A 13,013-nucleotide genomic window follows, 5' to 3' on the forward strand; every position below is an offset into this window, starting at 1 on the left:
AATGGGATCTGGCTCAGAGAGGCCTTTCCTGATCTGCCCTAGGTTTGCCTTCCCTGTGAGCAGCCCTTACTGTCCTCTGCCTTCCCCGTTGAGCTGCAGGGTGACTAAGGTCAAGCAGGAGCCTCAGTGGGAAGGTGCTGAGGAAGGTTCATGTGAGAAGTGGCTGGGGGAGCCCTCAAGAGATGGAAGTTAGGCCGGGCACAGTGGCTCACGCCTGTAATCCCAACACTTCGGGAGGCAGAGGTGGGCGGATCACTTGAGGTCAGGAGTTTGAGACCAGCCTGGCCAACACGGCGAAACCCTGTCTCTTCTAAAAATACAAAAATTAGCTGGGCGTGGTTGCACACACCCATAGTCCCAGCTACTTGGGAGGCTAAGGCAAGAGAATCGCTTGAACCCAGGAGGTGGAGGTTGCAGTGAGCCAAGATCACACCACTGCACTCAGCCTGGGTGACACAGCAAGACGCTGTCTCAAACAAAAATTAAAAAAAGAGATGGAAGGCTGGGCGTGGTGGCTCACACCTGTAATCCCAGCACTTCGGGAGGCCAAGGCAGGCGGATCTCCCGAGGTCAGGAGTTCAAGACCAGCCTGGCCAACATGGTGAAACCCCGTCTCTACTAAAAATACAAAAAATTACCTGGGCTTACGGCAGGCGCCTGTAATCCCAGCTACTCGGGAGGCTGAGGCAAGAGAATCACTTGAACCCAGGAGGCAGAGGTTACAGTGAGCCGTGATCGTGCCATTGCACTCTAGCCTAGGCAACAAGAGCGAAACTCTGTCTCAAAAAAAAAAAAAAAATAGATAGAAGTGAGAAGTCTGTGGCTGGCCTACTGAGTGTCCACACATACACCCCTTACCCCACCCGACTGGTCTTCACAATCGATGCTCCCCAACAGCCAGCGGTCCTGGAGTCCAACCTCCCAGAAGGATCACCCATTCCCACCACTCTCAAGGTCAGAGCCTGGCTTTTGGGGGAAAGGGCAGTGCTGTCTCCAGGGCCTCTGCACCCAGGGACAGTGTCTGTCCCACCCCTGGAGTGCCAACCGAGTTGGGAGACTCAGCACTGACTTCACCCCAAAATCCAAGTAAGCTGGGTATTGCTTAAAATCAGGGGCCAGGCGTGGTGGCTCACACCTGTAATCCCAACACTCTGGGAGGCCAAGGCGGGTGGATCACCTGAGGTCAGGAATTTGAGACCAGCCTGGCCATCTCTACAAAAAAAAAAAAAAAAAAAATAGCGGGTATGGTGGTGCACACCCGTAGTCCCAGCTACTCAGGAGGCTGAGGCAGGAGAATTGCTTGAGCCCAGGAGGCAGAGGTTGCAGTGACCTGAGATCGTGCCATTGCGCTCCAGCCTGGGCGACAAGTGCGAAACTCTGGCTCCTGCAGCCAGATTTCCGTCTCCTCCCCAGGAACCAGCTGCCTTCCTTCTGGAGCTAACTCATTCTCATCCCACAGCCCCAGCATAATGGTTTCTGGCTCAGGGAGGCCTTTCCTCATCTGTCCTAGGTTTGCCTTCCCTGTGAGCAGCCCTCACTGTCCTTTGCCTTCCCCGTTGAGCTGCAGGGTGACCAAGGTCAAGCAGGGGCCTCAGTGGGAAGGTCTAAAAAATAAAAATAAAATCAGGCCAGGTGTGGTGGCTCATGCCTGTGATCCCAACACTTTGGGAGGTCAAGGCAGGAGGATCGCCTGAGGCCAGGAGTTCAAGATCAGCCTGGGAAACATGGTGAGACTGTATTTTTGTATTTTTTTAAAGTAAAACTAGAAGTGATACCCGAGCTCTATGTATTTGTCATAAATTAGGTCACATTCTCCCTGGAGGGAATCCAAGGAGGCAAAGTAGTTGGGTGGCCCTGAGGGTGCAGTGTCACAGGTAAGGCTGGTCCGAGGACAGCTCCCACCTCTTTATGGGAGGAGCTGGAGTCACCGCCTTCTTCTCAGTGGCTGCTACAGCAGAGCTGGAGGAGGGAAAGACATCAGTGAGGGTTTCCAAAGAACAGTGTGGAAAGATCTGAGGGAGCCCACACCTGCCCCAGGACAAACACACCCACAGGGACTTTCTGGACCTGCAGGGCAGACTGCAGGACAGACAGCAGGGTGTTCCAGAACGCCAACCCCTCCAACGCGGCCCCTCAGAGGATCAGCCAACGCCAGGTGGTAGCTGGCAAGCCCCCTCTCTCCCCTTAGCCCTGTATGAACCCCCTGCTGTGGCCCCCAGGCCCAGAACCCACCGTGGAGAGATGGACTCCTCCCTTCCCACTTTTGGTCTCCAGTGTACACAAGGCCCCCACCCCCATTCCTGCTGCCCCTCAAAACAGGATGCTAGCAGAAGGGCCAAGTGATCAGGTGACACTGGCCTCCAGCTCTTCCTGCCTCGGACTGGGCAAGAACTGCATGGCAGGCGCTACTGTGTGGGCACACAGCCAGGAAGATGGGGCACCGCCCTCAGGAAGACTCAGGCTGGTGGGGCTGAGAATCCATGCACAAATGGCAACTGCGAAACACATCTCTGGCCCAGAGCTGGCCAAGAGGGAGCCCCCAGGAGACCCTGTGCCGGCGAGTCCAGGACGAGCACCCTCCCCTCTCACCCCACTCACCTGGGCCTGTGGGGCTCACACACCTCACAGCCTAAGCAAGAAAGGAAGCAGGAGGGTGGGGTGACGGAGGAGGCGCCCCAGGGGTGGAGGCACAGGACCTCCCAGGAGCCTCAAGGAAGTGGAAGAGGCAGAAGTGGTCTCCCTGGGAAATGCAGACTTCTCTGGGGGCATGGCAAGGGGCTGTGTGGGAACAAAGTAGCTTGCCACACTCTGGTGCTGGACTCCAGTGAATCAGGCGACAACAAGGACCACTTCACTGAGTTCCTTCTTTTTGAGACAGACTCTTGCTCTGTTGCCCAGGCTGGTGTGCAGTGGCACAATCTCAGTTCACTGCAACCTCTGCCTCCCAGGCTTGAGTGATTCTCTTGCCTCAGCCTCCCAAGTAACTGGGATTACAGGTATGCACCATCAGTCCCGGCTAATTTTTGTATTTTCTTTCTTGTTTATTATTTATGAGACAGGGTCTCACTTTGTCACCCAGGCTGGAGTGCAGTGGCGCTATCTCAGCTCACTGAAGCTTCCTCGACCTCCCAGGTTCAAGAGATCCTTCTGCCTCAGTCCTTCAAGTAGCTGGGACTACAGGTGCACACCACCACACCCGGCTAATTTTTGTATTTTTTGTAGAGATGCAGTTTCACCATGCTGCTCAGGCTGGTCTTAAACGTCTGAGCTCAAGCGATCCACCCACCTCGGCCTCCCAAAGTGCTGGGATTACAGGCGAGAGCCACAGCGCCCCTAACTTTTGTATTTCAGTAGAGGTAGGGTTTCACCATGTTGGCCAGGCTAGTCTCGATCTCCTGACCCCTGGTGATCTGCTCACCTTGGTCTCCCAAAGTGCTGGGATTACAGGCGTGAGCTACCATGCCCAGCCTAAAAAATTTTTAATAGAGACGGGGTCTCGCTGTGTTACTCAAACAAGTCTAGAACTCAAGCAATCCTCACACCTCAGCTTCCTGAGTCACTGGGATTACAGGCACACACCACTGCGCCTGGCCTATTCACAGAGTTCTTTTTTTTTTTAATTTTTATTTTTTATTTTTGAGATGGAGTCTCACTCTGTCGCCCAGGCTGGAGTGCAGTGGCGCGATCTCGGCTCACTGCAAGCTCTGCCTCCCGGGTTCACACCATTCTCCTGCCTCAGCCTCCCGAGTAGCTGGGAATACAGGCATCCTCCACCACGCCCAGCTAATTTTTTGTATTTTTAGTAGAGATGGGGTTTCACCATATTAGTCACAATGGTCTCGATCTCCTGACCTGGTGATCTGCCTGCCTCGGCCTCCCAAAGTGCTGGGACTACAGGTGTGAGCCACCGCGCCCGGCCCTCACAGAGTTCTAAGTACAGAGCAGGCCCTGCCTGACCTGATTACCTCCCAGATCTCAGCACACTGCAAGTCTAGCATCCGTGTTTTATACATGAAGAAACCAAGGCTCAAGAAGGCTGAGGGACTGCCCACACCGTGAGTCGGCTGTAAAGCCCAGACCCCAATGGGAGTCCAGGCAAACTGGTTTGAAATACTGCTTCTGCTTACTGCTGCCTGTGTGACCCAGGCTAGTCACTTGGCTTCTGTGAGCCTCGATTTCCTCTTCTGCAAGAGGGGCCATCACCATCTAACTGGTGTAGTTAGTAGGAGGTAGGCAGGACACTGACTCTGTGCCAGGCTCCAAGAGTTTACAAATATTAATTATGAGGACTAGCCCTCATAACAGCTTTCTGAAGTAGATACTATTAGAGTCCCCATTTAATTAAGAGAAGACACCTGAAACCAGGGACCAAACTACTTTTTGAGAGGAGCCCAAGGTTTATACAATTCTCTCTCTGAGAATAATACATGGCCGGGCGCGGTGGCTCACACCTGTAATTCCAGCACTTTAGGAGGCCGAGGCCAGAGGATCACATAAGGTCAGGAGTTCAAGACCAGCCTGACCAACATGGTGAAGCCCCATCTCTACTAAAAATACAAAATTAGCCCGGTGTGGTGGCATGCGCCTGTAATCCCAGCTACTTGGGAGGCTGAGGCAGGAGAATCGCTTGATCCTAGGAGGTGGAGGTTGCAGTGAGCCAAAATCGTGCCATTGCACTCCAGCCTCTGCAGTAAGAGTGAGACTGTCTCAAAATAAATAAATAAAATAAGAATTCATAATTATATAAACAGTAATGTCTCAGCTTTTCACAGGACCCTTGGAGGGACCCCGGAACTTCATCTGTTTTGTAGGATGCCAAGTCCTGGCTGAGGCGCTAACTTCTACCCTCCCCTGGGTTGGACTAAATGAGCTCTTGCTAAGCATAGTGACTCTCACTTGTAGTTCCAGCTACTCGGGAGGCCAAGGCAGGAGGATCGCTTGAGCCCAGGAGTTTGAGAACGGCCTGGGCAACGAAGCAAGACACCATCTCTACAAAACATTTGAAAATTAACCCAGCATGGAGGCCGGGCATGGTGGCTCACGCCTGTAATCCCAGCACTTTGGGAGGCCAACGCAGGCGGATCACGAGGTCAGGAGATCGAGACCATCCTGGCTAACACGGTGAAACCCCATCTCTACTAAAAATACAAAAACTTAGCCAGGTGTGGTGATGGGCACCTGTAGTCCTAGCTACTAGGCAGGCTGAGGCAGGAGAATGGCTTGAACCCCTGGGAGGCAGAGCTTGCAGTGAGCAGAGATCGCGCCACTGCACTCCAGCCTGGTGTGGGAAAAAGAAAGAGATCAGATTGTTAATGTGTCTGTATAGAAAGTAGACATAAGAGACTCCATCTGTAACCCTACCCCCAACCCTGTGCTCTCTGAAACATGTGCTGTGTCAACTCAGGGTTAAACGGATTAAGCGCTGTGCAAGATGTAAACAAATGCTTGAAGGCAGCATGCTCGTTAAGAGTCATCACCACTCCCTAATCTCAAGTACCCAGGGACACGAAACACTGCGGAAGGCCGCAGGGACTCCTGCCTAGGAAAGCCAGGTATCCTCCAAGGTTTCTCCCCATGTCATAGCCTGAGATATGGCCTCGTGGGAAAGACCTGACCATCTCCCAGCCCGACACCAGTAAAGGGTCTGTGCTAAGGAGGATCAGTAAAAGAGGAAGGAACGCCTCATTGCAGTTGAGACAAGAGGAAGGCATCTGTCTCCTGCTCATCCCTGGGCAATGGAATGTCTCCGTGTAAAACCCGATAGGAGATAGGGGAAAACCGCCTTAGGGCTGAAGGTGGGACATGCGGGCAGCAATACTGCTCTTTAAGGCATTGAGATGTTTATGTGTATACATATCTAAAGCACAGCACTTAATTCTTTACATTGTTTATGATGCAGAGACCTTTGTTCACGTGTTTAACTGCTGACCTTCTCTCCACTATTATCCTATGATCCTACCATATCATCCTCTCCAAGAAACACCCAATAATGATGAATAAATACTAAGGGAACTCAGAGGCCGGGTGGATCCTCCGTATGCTGAGCGCCGGTCCCCTGGTCCCCCAATTTCTTTCTTTCTCTATACTTTGTCTGTGTCTCTTTCTTTTCCAAGTCTCTCATTCCACTTAACTAGGAACACCCACAGGTGTCGAGGGGCAACCCACCCCTTAGCCTGGGCAACGCAGGGAGACTCCATCTCAAAAAAAAAAAAAAAAAAAAAAAAAAAAAAAAAAAAAAAAAAAACAACCGGCCGGGCACAGTGGCTCACGCCTGTAATCCTAGCACTTTGGGAGGCCGAGTCCGGTGGATCACAAGGTCAGTTTGAGACCAGCCTGGCCAAGATGGTGAAACCCTGTCTCTACTGAAAATACAAAAATTAGCTGGGCGTGGTGGTGGGCACTTGTAATCCCAGCTACATGAGAGGCTGAGGCAGATAATTGCTTGAACCTGGGAGGCGGAGGTTGCAGTGAGATCGCATCACTGTACTTCAGCCTGGGCGACAGAGTGAGACTCCGTCTCAAAAAAAAAAAAAAAAAAAAAAAATTGACCCAGCATGGTGGCATTAATCTGTAACACCAATTACTGGGGAGGTCGAGGAAGGAGGGGAGGATCACTTCGGCCCAGGCGTTCAAGGCTGCAGTGAGTGATGATCGCGCCATTGCACTTCATCCTGGGCAACAGAGCAAGACTCTGTCTCTAAACACGAATAAATGAGCTCTTGGACAAAAAGCTCCCAGCAGCACAGTTCCTGACGCAACTGATGCTTACTAAGTAGGATCTTGACAAGCACCCTTTCCACAAGTTGGGGAGACAGAGTGGGTTGCAGGAGGGGGCCGTGGGGACTGTGGTGAGCAATGCTGGGGATCCTCACCTCTCTGCTGGCTTGCCTGACACCAGCGCCTTCTGCGAGGACATGATGATGGAAGGGGGCACAGATTCCCGGCGGCCATCGCGAGTGCAATAGTAATTGTCGGAGAGCTTGTGGCTAGGACCCACAGGGAGCTTGGGAGGAGGCTGAGTTCTGAGGGGAAAAAAGATCAGCACTAAAGCAAAGGGACAGTCACTGTCATGGCCCCGCTGTGGGCCCATCACCTCAGTCACAAAATGTGGGATCTACAGCCAGCTACTGGGATAAGCCACAGGCTGGGGGTGTCCCTTGGTACACTGGCAGGGACATATGCCTGGGGAGGGGTCCTGGGGCCAGAAGCAGATGGTGGCCCCTGCTCTGGATGTGAAGATGCCACCCCCAGGGACCCCACCTGTCCCGAATGTGGAGGGTACAGAGGACCCTTTCTGAGGCTCCCAAGGCCTGGGACATGTTCCCATGCCCCTTACCCCATGGCTGAGCTTGGCAGCCAGCCTCACCTGACTTAGCCCACTCTGAGTGGCTTTTTCCCCTAAGGCCAGGCTCTGGACGCCCTGCGTTTCCTGTTATTTCAGGAAGTCTCTGGAGAACCCTGCTAGGATCAAGGCCCATTACTCAAAGAACACCTTGGCCTTGGAGCCAGTCCAGATCTCTGCATTTCCTGCCACCATGTGGCCAGGCAACTCCTCTCTGGAGCCCAGAGAGGGGTGAACAGAGCTCAGTCTTGGCTTGAACTAAACCCTGGGCTGGATTTACCTGGAAGCCTGAGGCCTTAAAAGAAATGCTCAAAACAAGGATGGTGGCCGGGCGCGGTGGCTCACGCTTGTAATCCCAGCACTTTGGGAGGCCGAGGTGGGCGAATCACGAGGTCAGGAGATCCAGACCACGGTGAAACCCCGTCTCTACTAAAAAATACAAAAAAAAATTAGCCGGGCGTGGTGGCGGGCGCCTATAGTCCCAGCTACTCGGAGAGGCTGAGGCAGGAGAATGGCGTGAACCTGCGAGGCGGAGCTTGCAGTGAGCCGAGATTGCGCCACTGCACTCCAGCCTGGGCAACAAAGCGAGACTCCGTCTCAAAAAAAAAAAAAAAAAAAAAACAAGGATGGTCTCATGGTGGCTCATGCCTGTAATCCCAGCATTTTGGGAGGCCGAGGTGGGTGGGTCACTTGAGGTCAGGCGTTCAAAACCAGCCTGGCCAACACTGCAAACCCCATCTCTACTAAAATACAAAAATTAGCCAAGCATGGTGGTGGAGGCAGAGGTTGCAGTGAGCTGAGATCGCGCCACTACACTCCAGCCTGGCAACAGGGAGAGACTCCATTTATAAAAAAAAAAAAAAAAAAAAAAAAAAAGCTCAAAACAAAAGAGGGGCTTTCCAGAGACAGGTAGCAGAGAAGACAGCAAAAACCGTAAATTGATCTGTTTCCACTTAGCCATGTCTCTAAGTCACTTTTTTGTCTGGGAACTGTTTCACCAGAATTTAATTTTTTTCTGAGGCAGTGATCATATGCACTGCAGCCTGGATGACATATGCAATCATATGATCGCTTGAGGAGTGATCATAGCTCACTGCAGCCTCAACCTCCTGGGCTCAAGCAATGTTCCCGCCTCAGCCTCTCAAGTAGCTGGAACTACAGGCGCACACTACCACATCTGGCTAAAAACAATTTTTCTATTTTTGTGGAGTCGGGGGTCTTGCTATGTTGCCCAGGTTGATGTCGAATTCCTGGCCTCAAGTTATCCTCTCACCTTGGCCTCCCAAAGTGCTGGGATTACAGGTGTGAGCCACCACTCCTGGCCTTTTTCTTAAAACAAGTGTCACTGTATTTTTAAAAAATAAGAAACATAAAGTAAAAAATGTTTAATATTAAAAGCAATATATTATGTGAAAGACTTTGCTTAAGGAGGCTGGATGTGGTGGCTCATACCTTGGGAGGCCAAGGTGGAAGGATTGCTTGAGGCCAGGAGTGGTTTTTTTGTTTGTTTTTTGTTTTGAGATGGAGTCTCACTCTGTCGCCCAGGTTGGAGTACAGTGGTGTCATCTCGGCTCACTGCAACCTCCACCTCCCAGGTTCAAGCGATTTTCCTGCCTCAGCCTCCCAAGTAGCTGGGACTACAGGCGTGCGCCACCATGCCAGCTAATTTTTGTATTTTTAGTAGAGATGGGTTTTAACTATGTTGGCCAGGCTGGTCTCAAACTTCTGACCTTGTGATCCACCTGCCTTGGCCTCCCAAAGTGCTGGGATTACAGGCACGAGCCACCATGCTCAGCCAGAGGCCAGGAGTTTAAGATCAGCTTGGGCAACATGGTAAGACCTTGTCTCTATAAAAAATTTTAAAAATTAGCCAGGCATGGTAACATGTGCCTGTAGTCCCAGCTACTTGGGAGGCTGGAACAGGAGGATCACTTAGGTCTGGAAGTTTGAAGCTGCAGTGAGCTATGATTGTGCCACAGCACTCCAGCCTGGGTGACAGAAACCCAGTCTTAAAAAAAAAAAAAAAAAAAAAAAAAAAAAAAAAAAGGCCAGGCGCGGTGGATCACGAGGTCAAGAGATCAGACCGTCCTGGCAAACATGGTGAAACCCCGTCATTACTAAAAATACAAAAATTAGCTGGGTGTGGTGGCGTGCGCCTGTAGCCCCAGCTACTCGGGAGGCTGAGGCAGGAGAATCACTTGAACCCAGGAGGCCGAGATTGCAGTGATCCGAGATCCGCCACTGCACTCCAGCCTGGCGACAGAGACTCCATCTAAAAAAAAAAAAAAAAACGACCAATAAAACATCCAGATGAATCACTAGAGGGCGCCGTCATCCTAAAAAAGTCAAAACTTTCCCAAAGCCATTTCCTCAACTGGCCCATAACTACCCTGATAGAAAACCAAGTGGGGGGGTTGGGGGGTGGGGGGGAGAGAGCATCAGGAAGAATAGCTAACGGATGCTGGGCTTCATACCTAAGTGATAGGTTGATCTTTGATCTTTGCAGCAAACTACCATGGCACGTTTACCTTTGTAACAAAACTGCAAATGTACCCCAGAACTTAACATTAAAGTTGAAAACAAGGCCGGGCGCGGTGGCTCACGCTTGTAATCCCAGCACTTCGGGAGGCCGAGGCGGGCGAATCACGAGGTCAGGAGATCGAGACCACGGTGAAACCCCGTCTCTACTAAAAATACAAAAAATTAGCCGGGCGTGGTGGCGGGCGCCTGTAGTCCCAGCTACTCGGAGAGGCTGAGGCAGGAGAATGGCGTGAACCCGGGAGGCGGAGCTTGCAGTGAGCCGAGATTGCGCCACTGCACTCCAGCCTGGGCGACAGAGCAAGACTCCGTCTCAAAAAAAATAAATAAATAAAAAATAAATAAATAAATAAATAAATAAAGTTGAAAACAAGCCAGGCACAGTGGCTCACGCCTGTAATCCCAGCACTTTGGGAGGCCGAGGTGGGCGGATTACGAGGTTAGGAGTTCCAGACCAGACTGGCCAACATGGTGAAACCCTGTCTCTACTAAAAATACAAAAAATTAGTCGGGCGTGGTGGCACATGCCTGTAATCCCAGCTACTTGGGAGGCTGAGGCAGGAGAATCGCTTGAACCCGGGAGGTGGAGATTGCAGTGAGCTGAGATTGTGCCACTGCACTCCAGCCTGGGCAACAAGAGCAAAACTCCGTCTCAAAAAAAAAGGCCGGGCGCGGTGGCTCACGCTTGTAATCCCAGCACTTTGGGAGGCCGAGGCGGGCGGATCACGAGGTCAGGAGATCGAGACCACGGTGAAACCACGTCTCTACTAAAAATACAAAAAAAAATTAGCTGGGCGTGGTGGCGGGCGCCTGTAGTCCCAGCTACTCGGAGAAGCTGAGGCAGGGGAATGGCGTGAACCCGGGAGGCGGAGCTTGCAGTGAGCCGAGATGGCGCCACTGCACTCCAGCCTGGGCGACAGGGTGAGACTCCGTCTCAAAAAAAAAAAAAAAAAAAAGTTGAAAACAAAGTTCGATACTTCTAATATTTGGAATTAGTCACAACATATAGGCATTCACATAAATTTGGTTATTTTAATGCTATTTTTCTTCCTTTCATTATAATCCTCAATGACTGCCTTACCTTTGCCTACCTCTTTGACTTCATAGATTATACCATCATCCCTTTCCCTCAATGGGTTCCATCCATACTGGCCTCCTTCCTACTCAGGCTCTGTCCAGCCTGACAGTCTTAGCCTTTCCTGTTCCCTCTGCTCAGAATGTTTTTTCTCTGTTTATTTTTTTGAGACAGAGTTTTGTTCTGTCACCCAGGCTGGAGTGCAGTTGTGCGATCCCAGCTCACTGCAATATCCATCTCCTGTGTTCAAGCGATTCTCCTGCCTCAACCTCCCGAGTAGCTGGAACTACAGGCGCGCGCCACCACGCCCGGCTAATTTTTGTATTTTTAGTAGAGAGGGGGTTTCACTGTGTTGGCCAGGCTGGTCTCAAACTCCTGACCTCCTGATCCGCCTGCCTCGGCCTCCCAAAGTGCTGGGATCACAAGCGTGAGCCACCGAGCCCGGCCAGAATGTTTTTTCAATAATTATTCTTTGAATGGGTCCTTCCCATCATTCAGGTGACTCAACTGTCAATTTCCAAAGAAAGATCTTTCCCAATCATCTGACTTTACGTAGCCACCCTCCAGCTTCCACTTACTTTGTTTTGTCTTCAAAGCATTCCAGAACAATACTACCTGCTGTGTTTGTTTCCCTACTATCCCTCTCCCTAGGATGTGGCGTCCATGAAAGAATGTGGGTAAGAACTTCCCTGATTCAAAAAGTTAAACCCAAGGCTGAGGTCATACATAACAGGGGCTTGTAAATATCAACTAATATTTTAATATAAATGAGTCTGAAATCAGGACACTTCTGGGTTCAAGTCCCCGCTGCCACTTTTTAGCTTCTGAGTGACTTCAGGCAAATGATTTAGCCTCTCTGGACCTCTTTTTTCATCTGTAGCTTGGGGATAACACTGACTAACATGGCCACGCTGAGCACTGCAAATCTAGCCTGATTCCCACTCGGAATGCACGCCCGGCCTCGCTGTTTCAGGAGGGCTGTCCTCCGGAGTTCAGCAAGGTTAAAGGCAAACCTCTGCCTCCACAGCTTGGCAGGGGACTGGTGGCAGGATGTCAGCCCTGCGTTTCAGGGGTCTGAAGGAACAGATTTTGTTTTTGGTGGAGAAAGGACAGAGCCAGAGGCTGGGCAGCGAGCGGGGCCTGCTCACCGCTTGGAGATCTCCTGGTAGCGCAGCTGCAGCTTCGCCTGCAGGTCTTGCTGTGGGAAGAGGAGAGGGGAGGTCGGCCTGCAAGGCACCCCAGGAGAGAGGAAAGGAGAGGGCGAGGGAGCAGGGATGGCCCGGGGATGCGCATTTTAAGGGAAGGCAGGGGATGAACACTCGGGGAAAGGGATGTGGGTCCTGCAGGTGAAGAGGAAAGCCAGAGTCCGGGCCCCAGAACTAAGGCTAAGAAGGTCGGGGACTGGGGAAATCCCAGGCCTGAGTGGTTCCCAGGCCAGGAGAGGGTCCCGGGTTGAAGGGGTCACGAGTTGGGGGTTCCCAGGGAGATTCGGGGAGAGCGAAGTGTCCCGGCTTAGGAAGGAGGTGAGGACCAGGAGCGGGTCCAGGACACAAGGAGCCCGAAGCCCCCCATGGTGCAGCCCTGTCGGCCCCGCGCACCCCGGACACCCAGTTCCGCAGCCGCTGGATGAGACGGGTGGCGGACGCCATCTTCAGTCCGCGATGCTGAAGGGCGCCGCCGGTGACGTCTCCACCGCTGGGGTGCTGGGAAACACGCGGCGTGGTATCGCGAGACGGGAGTGGGCGGGGCTAGAACGTCCTATAAGGGCTCTCCCCGAAGCACGTGACTCCTCTCCGCCAGAACGCCGCCGCGCCGCCATCATGGACACCAGCCGTGTGCAGCCTATCAAGCTGGCCAGGGTGAGGTGGGGGCCCGAATTTGTGGGCAAAGGGAGGGAGTAGAGGAGCCAAACGGGCCGGATCTGAACCCAGCTTCTTTCCTCCAGGTCACCAAGGTCCTGGGCAGGACCGGCTCTCAGGGACAGTGCACGCAGGTAATCGGGTGGGGGCATTCGGCCGACTGCCGGGGACCTAAACCCTGATGTGACCCCTACCCTGC

The 13,013-nt window shown here is 52.3% G+C and overlaps 1 protein-coding gene across 1 annotated transcript; it reads right to left on the reverse strand.

The window, feature by feature from the left end:
• Positions 1-1,728: 1,728 nt before the first annotated feature.
• On the reverse strand, positions 1,729-12,690 carry NDUFA7 (NADH:ubiquinone oxidoreductase subunit A7). The gene is made up of 4 exons (XM_055237530.2): positions 12,554-12,690; positions 12,104-12,153; positions 6,873-7,022; positions 1,729-1,959 (listed from the first exon to the last, which is right to left on the reverse strand). The coding sequence occupies exons 1-4, from the start codon at positions 12,602-12,604 to the stop codon at positions 1,869-1,871; spliced, it is 342 nt and encodes a 113-aa protein (XP_055093505.1). The 5' UTR covers positions 12,605-12,690; the 3' UTR covers positions 1,729-1,868.
• Positions 12,691-13,013: the final 323 nt, after the last annotated feature.

This window comes from Symphalangus syndactylus, chromosome 13 (genome assembly GCF_028878055.3).
Source record: "Symphalangus syndactylus isolate Jambi chromosome 13, NHGRI_mSymSyn1-v2.1_pri, whole genome shotgun sequence".
Taxonomy (NCBI): Eukaryota; Metazoa; Chordata; class Mammalia; order Primates; family Hylobatidae; genus Symphalangus; species Symphalangus syndactylus.